The following is a 10,679-nucleotide window of genomic DNA, read 5'->3' as shown; positions in this document are numbered from 1 at the left end:
AATAAAGACAAAATTGTGTAGCGTCATAATACCAATAATTAATAATGTTATAGTTTTTGTTATAATTCCACTCTGGTGGAAACTTATAGGTGTAAACTATAGGTTTATTTATTTCTGTATCACACAAAGAGTGATTGACAAAAGATGCATTATTCAAATTCTGATTTTTGGAATTTTAATGTCACACCAGCTTTAGAACTGTAGTATGATATACATTATATTACCGTTTACGTTAACCAGTGCCTCAAAAGATTTTCGTCCAAGATAATTGGACGCCACGCACTTATATTGACCGCCGTCCGTTCTTTCCACTTTAGATATAATCAATGTATTATTTTGAAATACCTGCAGTAAGTATTATACTATGGATTAATGTTAAAATCGACAGTACAATAATTTGAAATATATTACACTAAATATTCAAAAGTAAAATTAATGATAAAAGTCAACTAAGTACTGAAAATAGGTTAAAAACGTAATAAAAAAAAGAACCGGGGAAGTAGCTCTGCTGTAAATATATTGTTAATAGCCAATATAGGTAACGAGTGATGTTCATAATATATTATATTTTATTGTGATATTGGTAATGGATATGCAAATGTAATTTTCAAATTTAATTTTGAATCATTGAATGTTTAATAAACATTGTTTATACATTTTTAATTTTATTTAACTACTTAATTGATTTAATATCAAATATCAATATTTTTAGGAGACATGGTGTGCCGTTGCCGTATAAAAAAAACGCTCTATGTACATAACAGCAGTAGGTTACAAGTGGGCCACTATAAGGTATTGTATTAAATTTAAACTCAATGATGTTGTTATATTTAACTTCTTTATAACAATAAACTATTCATTAATTAATTACTATTTATTTATTAAGTAAGTATCTCAACTTTTTATTTCACAGTTACTTAATATCAATTAGTTTTTAATTCAAAATAAAAATAAAAAACATGAAACCGCTCAGAATCTAAAAATTATTATTAGTGTTAGTTGGTAAGCAATTTATTTCTTAAGTTAAACAGTTCAAATGAGATTTTGTCCTAGATTCTTTATGGGTTGAGGAGTATCAGTATCATGCGCGACATCAATTAGAACATTTTAGGGATTCAAATTTATTGGGAAGATTATTCCTAAAAAGTTTATGCAATGAATGTAAAGTAAATAATTAATGGAACATTTTTTAACAACAGTGCACGATTATATATAACCTGATTTTTAACTGGGTTTGCCCGAAAGATCAATTACCGTATACCTTGAAATAATCTCACCTGAACTCTTTGGCCAAGTTCTAGATAAATGTCATCTTTGGCCCACGTTATCAATGGTTCCGGGTCTCCTACGGCTTTGCACGAGAGTTGTAACTCTTCACCGACCGACAACGTCTTGTTCTCTGGTACCACGATTACATCCGGAGACGCTGTATGGATAACAATATATATAATACATAAGTAAAAATCACTACATCATTAAATAAAACAACTCGTTCCCGACAACATCTGTCAAACAATAGTAACCATTTAGGTACAGCACTGTTGCGGACAATATACTATGTAGATTATAGCACATAATATTATTATGTTATATATTGTATGTCTTTAATTTAATAAGAATCATTACTCACTGCAATGAAAATCGTTTTCGGTTAATTCTTTCAAAGATTTTTTGCTCCTTTCTACTGGAAAATGGCACGACGGTTCGTAATTCCCGAATACATCTAGCTGGGGGTAATTTTTCTTCAGTGCGTTTACAAACAACAGAATATTGCAATCGCACGTCAACGGGTTATGGTCAAGCTGTCTATAGTAGGAAGCATTAATGTTTTGTTTAGACAAATTTATAATTAAAAAAATTAAAGTATATCAATTATTATAATATTAATAATATATTGTATATTGTATGCAGTTCATGCTGACTTACAAAATATTCAACGACGTTAATGAATCGAATATCCCAGGTGGAATGTTTCTTATCTTATTGAGACGTAAATCCCTATTTATAAAATATTATATGAAATTGTCATTCGGCTATAGTATTGTGAAAAAAGTACACATATACATGAAAAAAGTGTTTAATACTTACAATAAACGCAGTCTTGTTAGTCCCTTCAACATTTCCAAATCGAGCTTATGGATTTTGTTGTGATCCAAGGTTAAGATCTCCAAACTCGTTAAGTTATTGAAAACTCCAATCCTGATGTTTTCGATTTTATTTTCATGCAAGAATCTAATAATTAAATATTTTATAATATAGATAATGTATAGGTAATAATATTATAGAAATAAACATATTGGAACCACTAGCTATTTGTTAATTTATATTCTTACAATGTCTGAAGCTTTGAAAGGTTTGCAAATGCACCATTTTTCAAATTACTTATTTTATTGTAGTTCAACATTCTGAAATTATGTTTACATTCTGGATTATAATTAATTAATAATATCTACATATTATTTAAAAGTGTTTATATTAGATATATTATAAAACATAAAGTTTTTAACTCCGTAAGATGGATAAATAATTTCTGTTTGATATCCCTGATTTTATTATAACTCAAGTCCCTGGAATACAATACCGTTTGTTTAATTATTGTCTTACAAAGTATATGATTATTTTATTATATTATTGGCCTTGTGTTAAGTAAATTATTTTTTTTTTTTCAATTTTTTTTTTGTGCTTAGGTCTTTGCGGATATCTAATAGGATATAGAAGGAAGCATTAATGTTTTGTTTAGACAAATATATAATTCAAAATAATAAAAGTACAACAATTATTATAATATATTAATAATATAAATATTTTAGGCAGTTCATGCTGACTTACAAAACACTCAACGACGTTAATGAATCGAATGTCCCAGGTGGAATATTTCTTATTATATTGTGGCTTAAATCTCTATTTATTAAATATAACATTTAATTTACACTCGGCTATACAATATGATCACATGAAAAATGTGTTTAATACTTACAGTGAATCCAGTTTTATGAGTCCCTTAAACATTTCCAAATCAAGTTTATGGATTTTGTTGTGATCCAAGGTTAAGGTCTCCAAACTCGTTAAGTTATTAAAAACACCAGTCCTGATGTTTTCGACTTTATTTTCATTCAAGAATCTAATAATTAAATATTTTTTAATATAGATAATGTATAGGTAATAATATTATAGAATTAAACATATTGGAACCACTAGCTATTTGTTAATTTATATTCTTACAATGTCTGAAGCTTTGAAAGGTTTGCAAATGCACCATTTTTCAAATTACTTATTTTATTGTAGTTCAACGTTCTGAAATTATGTTTACATTCTGGATTATAATTAATTAATAATATCTACATATTATTTAAAAGTGTTTATATTAGATATATTATAAAACATAAGGTTTTTAACTCTGTAAGATGGATAAATAATTTCTGTTTGATATCCCTGATTTTATTATAACTCAAGTCCCTGGAATACAATACCGTTTGTTTAATTATTATCTTACAAAGTATATGATTATTTCATTATATTATTGGCCTTGTGTTGAGTAAATTATTTTACTTTTTTTTCAATTTTTTTTTTATAATAATATAGAAGGAAGCATTAATGTTTTGTTTAGACAAATATATAATTCAAAATAATAAAAGTACAACAATTATTATAATATATTAATAATATAAATATTTTAGGCAGTTCATGCTGACTTACAAAACACTCAACGACGTTAATGAATCGAATGTCCCAGGTGGAATATTTCTTATTATATTGTGGCTTAAATCTCTATTTATTAAATATAACATTTAATTTACACTCGGCTATACAATACGATCACATAAAAAATATGTTTAATACTTACAGTTTCACCAGTTTTTTAAGTCCCTTAAACATTTCCAAATTGAGCTTATGAATTGTGTTGTTATACAAGAATAAGAATTCCAAACTCGTTACGTTATTAAAAACTCTAGTCTCGATGTTTTTGATTTTATTTTCTTCCAAAAATCTAATAATTTAAATATTTTATTATATAGATAATGTATAAGTCATAATATTATATAATTAAACATATAACCACTAGCTATTTGTTAATTTATATTCTTACAATGTCTTAAGCTTCGAAAGTTTTGCAAATGCACCATTTTTCAAATTAGTTATTTTATTGTTGTTCAATATTCTGAAAATTTGTTTAAATTCTGAATTATAATTAATTAATATTGTCTATGTATTTAAAATTATTTATATAAGGTATATTAAAACTCATAAGTTTTTTTACTCTGTAAGATGAGTAAATGATTTCGGTTCTATATCCCTGATTTTATTATAGCTCAAGTCCCTTGAATAAATACAGTTTGTTTAATAATTATCATACAAAATATATGATTATTTCATAATATTAATTGCCTTTTGTTATGTAAATTATTTTACTTGTTTTTCTATTTTTTTTTGTACTTATGTAGGTACTTGTGGTTATCGATCATGTGTAATACCGATATAATTATTGTTTTCATTAATATCGAAGCCTGCACGAGTTATGGCTCAAATTATTGTAAGAACATTTTAATTTTTCCATAGTCCTAACATGTTCATTTAAGTCCTTAAAAGTTGAAAAGTTAAAACGTATGCAGAGTTCGGTGTACATGTACCGAGTAGTGCGACTACACGGATTGTCACAAATTGACTTCTTCAAACGATAGTATTAATGCTAATCGGACCACTGACTTTATATCGATACTACAATTTAATATAATTATCGATTTTGAAAAATCTTATGTTTTAAAAACACACGTTTAATTTTTGGTGAAAACAGCTATCACCTGAATCAAGGGGTCAAATTTGGGTCCATCACTTGGTACTGTAACCTCTAATCCAAGCCTGGCCATAAACGCGTTAAAAACTTAAAGTTAAGTTAATTTTAACTTTATAACTTTTTAAAATTTAATTTTCATTAACTTAATTTTTAACTTAAATTATTTTAATTCATATAAACTTAATAAATAACGAGTTACTTTTAATCAAATTCAAGTTAAGTTAATTTATAAATAATTAAATAATAAGTGTAATATAAATAAAAATAATTATTGATGATGCATATTATTACATTACAATTTACTAGAATAGGAAATTAGAAATACAGTTAAATTTATTTATTGTTCCATTAACACGGATTCTAAAAAAAAAAAAAACAATTTAATTAAACATATGTAATATTTCATGTTACCGGACAGTACCAGTATACTACATATTCTGGTAGTTCAGGTGACTATGTGAATATTAAGTTTTGCAGGTAGCAAGACCGTTTCGTTGATGATGATGAGGTAAATTATAATAAATTGTAGACAGGTGTAAATGTGTCTATGTAGTTTATTAAAATGTGCTTCAATAATTCGACTAAGTCCAAATTAAAAGTTTACTACACAAAGTGTCGCGAAGGTGCTCGTAGTGCAATGGAGTGAACACGTCTGAATACAGGTCATTTCGGGCTCCCTTTTATATTCGGGTCCCCGCTCCCCTTGCCTATTGATACTGTATCTCGTCTCTCACGAATGTGGTCTGTGTGGCCATCGACCTAGCCCACGCACTTGCGACATTCCTAATCTATTCTGCGTATTGCCATAATGTTCTGATAGCTAATTTATTAACAGCCAACTTTACTACCTATACTAAATAATTCTACTTTTTTTAACCCTCTCCGAAATTTTTGTTCGAATCCTCTAATATTGATTTTATTGCTGCCCATGATTCTAAATTACGATATTTTGTTACTTCTAAATCGTTCCCTGTCAATTTTTAATGTATTATTTTTAATAATATCGGCTTATTCGACTCTGAAATATTTTTCACAAATGTTTATAAATTTGGCTACATCTTTTTTGCCTGTGCAAACTGGTATCATAGATATCGCTTTATCAAGATCCATATTATGTTTTACGTTCGCTACTCGTTTTTTCACTACTGGTTCTAATTGAATATGTACCACCCCTGGATCCGATCAAGAACCTGATCTACTCGGTAATTTATGCTTTTCACTTTTTTGTGAAGTTAGAATTTTACCCAACCCTTCTGTATGACTAATTGTTCTTAAAAAAAATTCGTTCTACTAGTGGCTGTGCTACTGTCTATTTTCCCAATATTTTCTATAAAATCTTCTTTTGTTAAACTTTTTACTACTACCGATTTATCTTTACTTTTACTTTTTAACTTTTTAGTTGCCACTTGTTTTACTGAACCCTCTGTAGAAGTACTTTCAATATCTGAATTATCTGATTCCGTATTCATAAATACCTAATATTCAATAACATTATTATTCTCGTACGTATGTATTTGCGTACGCCGCGTCGTACTATAGCTCGGGTTTACACACACACACACACACTGAACGTTCGTATTTATTCTCCACGCTGTAATGTATATTTACTAACATATTATCTACACTCACCGCTATACTGCGTATGTATTTCTACACAGTTTTATAAACTATTATGACCTTGGCGCGTCGCCGCGATCTTTTTACGAGTAAACGCGTTTGAATATTATTAAACTATTACTGAGTAGCTAAGCCAGCAATCTTATAACACTATTCAACTGCATATGTATTATATAATTCTTTTAACCGAATTTATTACTTTTAACGACTTTGATTTATCACAAAAAAAAAATATTATTTTTATTATATCTTACTATTATACTTATTCTAGGCTAGCCTTACAATTACTTATTCCGCAAATTTGACGTCAACTATTTTTACTCAATAAGGCCATCTACTGTCTTTTAATTCAAAACAAAATCTATTTTCATTAATATATCAACTTTTTTTCCTTCAACAATTATCTATCATTCAATTAACTTCTTTATTTCAATTTAACTATCTTTATAAAAATTATTCATCTATATTTCTAATCTATATTATCTATTCTACGTATTGCCATTATGTTTTGATAGCTAATTTATTAACTGCCAATTTTACTATACTAAATCATTCTACTTTTTTATATCGAATATTTGCAATAGCCTTATATGATAAATATTACTTCCGCCTATTCTACACAATTGCAAAGTCGTGCTAATCGGTTGTGGTATTATATTTTGAATATCGTTCCCTTCGGGCCAATAATTGATTAATTGTAAATTTGTTTTCATTTTGGTCACTATACTCCCGATGGGCTGTTTGATAATTTATGTTACGGTACAATAGAAAAGGTTAACTAGATCGTTTTACATACAATGCCAAATATGTACCTAATTGGAATTATTTTAAATGTTGTGTAATAACTAATAACTCGCTTATCACACATAATATTATAACAATAGCCATACAGGTGTATGATATATATAAATAAATACCATACCATACTGTGGCATACTAATAACAATAACAATAATAATAATAATTAATACATACTAATCACTTATAGGTAATATGATATAATATTGTTATATTGACATAGATACAAATCAAAAATGCACGATTCTCAAAAACATAATATTATTAAAAATTTTCGACATAAATGAGTTATTTCTTAATTAAAACCAATTACGTTATGCTCACATATTTCCTGTGTTCAATAATATTTATGATTTTTCTTATTTTAAACAATATTAATGGGTATTTAGTATTTACTATTTATATAAATATTAAAAAAAAAATAATAACAACAATAACTTAACTGAGTTAAAAAAAAATACATTAACTGTTAACTTAAAACTTTTTAAAATTACTTTTTTACAACTTAACTTAACTTAGTTAAAAATTATCATTAATTTTCCCAGGCTTGCTCAAATCATACATCAATAATTTGTTATGAATTTGCTACTAGCTTGTTTTTTTACAAGCCGGAAACAAACTTACCAGTGCCTATTTATTTATTTACGATATTTTTAAATCGCTATAAGAACGACTTCCTAAGAACCTTGTATTAAAAAGTGAAAATCTTTGACAAACTTTTTTAGGAAACCTGGTGTGTTGTTGCCGTATAAGCAAAAACGCTAAAGTTTTATATTATGAAAGTGAGCTAACAAAAAATGATTGTCTACATTTTTTTTCAAATATTCACTATAAGCATAATACTACATAAGTGATCCTATTAGTCAAAAATATTCTTGGCTTAGAATTTAAAAATGTCAACTGTAAAACAATTGTTGCATACTCAAATAGAAAAAAAAATATTACGAGTTTGCTACATCGACCTGGATAGGTATAGGTACTTATCGAAATTTCGCTATTTAGATGTTAGATCATAGCAAAGTATGTCATACTTGTTATATCTTTATCTTTATATTATATTATTAAAAAGTGAGGCGATTTCTTATGACAGTTATATTTGAAGTTCTACTGGACCGATTTTCTTGATTTCTTTTTCTAACGCAAGTACTCGTTGTGTGAATGAGCCATTAAAAGAGAAAACTCCAAAAAAATAATAATTTAAATAGTTATTAGAAGACGTCGTTGTTACGTAGCGGCATTCGTTGACGATGCCTGCTACCCCCGGTATAACCCCCACTACTCCAACGTCTACTGCATTGTCATTCGTTGCACTTTTAAGTTAATTTCTTTAGCAATTTTTTTGTGTTGGGTGAAATATTTACAGTTTCCCTGTGTATGTATATAAAATACATATAAATGTATATAATTTAATTTTTAAAAGGCACCAATTATTATATAACAATATAGTTCACATTTTAATACAATTTAAATGGCGTTTAATAACAAAAGCAGAAAATGCCCAACTGGAATCAAAATAAATTCCACTGTCGTTAACACATTTATTAATAAATTAGATTTCGCAATCCTCGGTCAAAGTAAATTACTAAGTAAATTTTAAAACTCGACACTCGGCGTTTTAATATTGGTATTATCTTCGGTATAGTCGACTTACAGCAATTCGGTATCCGGAGGTATGCGGTCGGGAATCCGATCCAGTTCCTTGAAATAGCAGTTGACATAAGCTTCATCACACGTGCATTTTTCCGGGCACTTTGCAGTGACCGATGGAAACGACGACAAGGACAACATCAACAGCAAAAGTAGCAGCACCATAGTACTCCGTAAAACAGCGACGGCGTCATTGGCGTCTTGATACATCGGCCTAGTCATCACTCGGACTGGTCGCAAAGCACACTACACAATCGTACTTGCCGCTGCGTAACGTAATAGAAAATATACAATACCGAACAGGTTCGGCGAAAGCGCGATCTGTGTTTATATCGTGATAATTTTTGTCATTGAATAATGCCACTCTCTGAGGAAACAAATTAGAAAACCGGAAAAACTCACTTGAGTGCGATCACTCTGATATCCGCTTACCACCAGTGCCGACAAGTAGGTATAGTACTATAGTTGTATATTCCAAGTAGTAAAAAGTTATCTCAAGAAGGCAAATGTGATGTATAATATAATACATAATACTTAGTATTATCTAGTGGATTTTTTATTATTTTATTTTTATGTACCTACCTATAGCTATTATTAAAGTAAATAAATTATTATAATATAAATTATTTTCGATAACGTTAAACCATATTATTAAATTAACGAACAATAATGGTTGACAAAATATATATGTCTGTAATCGGTATGTTAAGAAAAAAACCCTACTCATAAAAAGTGCATCATAATTACTTTTTAAGAAAAATTGGATAATAGTTTTACTTTAAGACTACGCATTTTTTTGCATAAAAATATTAGGTATATTACTCATTCGGTATACCCACGTAATTGCGTAAGTACCTATAGATCAAAACAAATATCTACAGTGTGTATTTTTATTGTGAAGAATTTAATTATGAATGAATGTATTTAGCTTCATATATTTTAAAATGGTGTAGAAATTAATTATTAATACTGGATCGGAGATACAAGCTTATTTCTAAAAATATATATTATAGCAGGCTCACCATTATCACTCGTTTGGTCATCTTGTTTCTATTCTCGAAAATACCAAACCACATGATGTACAGATGCTTAGAAAAACGTGCAACCTAAAATTATCTAACAAAATTAGTTTATTAATATTTTTACCAACTAAACGTTGCTCATATTATGCAAAAAATTCCAATTTTTCTCCTTTGAGTGGGATGCGATTTTCTGAACAAATTTTCAAATGTATTTATGTATACCAATTAGACCGCACACACATTCCATTCTGTTTATGTTAATTTTTTTTTTACATAATATTACATTATTTATTATTAAATAAAGCTCCAACTGCTTCATCGTCAAAATTATTACAGTCACTAATAACTTACATTTTCCATTAATATTTGTTTAAGCGTAGGTTTAATTATAAAATGTTAGAATTATTATTTAAACCACAAATCATTCTAAAGCGAGCAAGATTAACTTTATGTGGTCTTTTGAGAACTTCTCAAAATGTAATTAAAGTTTGCTTCTTTAAAAATGGAATTTGCAATTTTAAACATTGGTTTTAACGCAATTGAAAATCAAATAACAAATGTTTTTCTATCAGATGTAGACAAACGTTTACTAACACCTTTTTTACTTATTATAAGTGTATATTTGGTTCACTAGTGGAATCCTAATACTAATACTAATTGTATAGACGTATATATTTATACAATAAACTGTGTACCCTCATGTATAACAATGAATTACTTATATACTATGATAATCGGCAGGTTTAGTAGTAAACCATTATTTTATTTAAACATATCATTAGGATGTAGGAGATGGGTACTAA

General features: G+C 27.9%; 1 protein-coding gene across 4 annotated transcripts in view; it reads right to left on the bottom strand.

Annotated features, from left to right (window-relative positions):
• Nucleotides 1-9,402, bottom strand: part of LOC100572000 (peroxidasin homolog) — a 177,104-nt gene extending 167,702 nt beyond the window's left edge. Inside the window, exons 1-10 of one of the 4 annotated variants that reach the window (XM_029490890.1) lie at nt 8,859-9,402; nt 4,088-4,159; nt 3,845-3,988; nt 3,697-3,768; nt 3,223-3,294; nt 2,978-3,121; nt 2,830-2,901; nt 2,334-2,405; nt 2,089-2,232; nt 1,927-1,998 (exon numbers count right to left, since the gene is read on the bottom strand). In XM_029490890.1, the coding sequence (XP_029346750.1) occupies nt 1,927-1,998; nt 2,089-2,232; nt 2,334-2,405; nt 2,830-2,901; nt 2,978-3,121; nt 3,223-3,294; nt 3,697-3,768; nt 3,845-3,988; nt 4,088-4,159; nt 8,859-9,076 (1,082 nt within the window). In that variant the 5' untranslated portion in view covers nt 9,077-9,402. The remainder of the gene's footprint in view (nt 1-1,926; nt 1,999-2,088; nt 2,233-2,333; nt 2,406-2,829; nt 2,902-2,977; nt 3,122-3,222; nt 3,295-3,696; nt 3,769-3,844; nt 3,989-4,087; nt 4,160-8,858) is intronic. The other 3 variants (XM_029490892.1, XM_029490891.1, XM_029490893.1) reach the window with 3 other exon arrangements.
• Nucleotides 9,403-10,679: the final 1,277 nt, after the last annotated feature.

The sequence above is a fragment of the Acyrthosiphon pisum genome, chromosome A2 (assembly GCF_005508785.2).
Source record: "Acyrthosiphon pisum isolate AL4f chromosome A2, pea_aphid_22Mar2018_4r6ur, whole genome shotgun sequence".
NCBI lineage: Eukaryota > Metazoa > Arthropoda > Insecta > Hemiptera > Aphididae > Acyrthosiphon > Acyrthosiphon pisum.
Note: the sequence above shows the minus strand (reverse complement) of the source record. Positions and strands in the feature narration are given on the sequence as shown.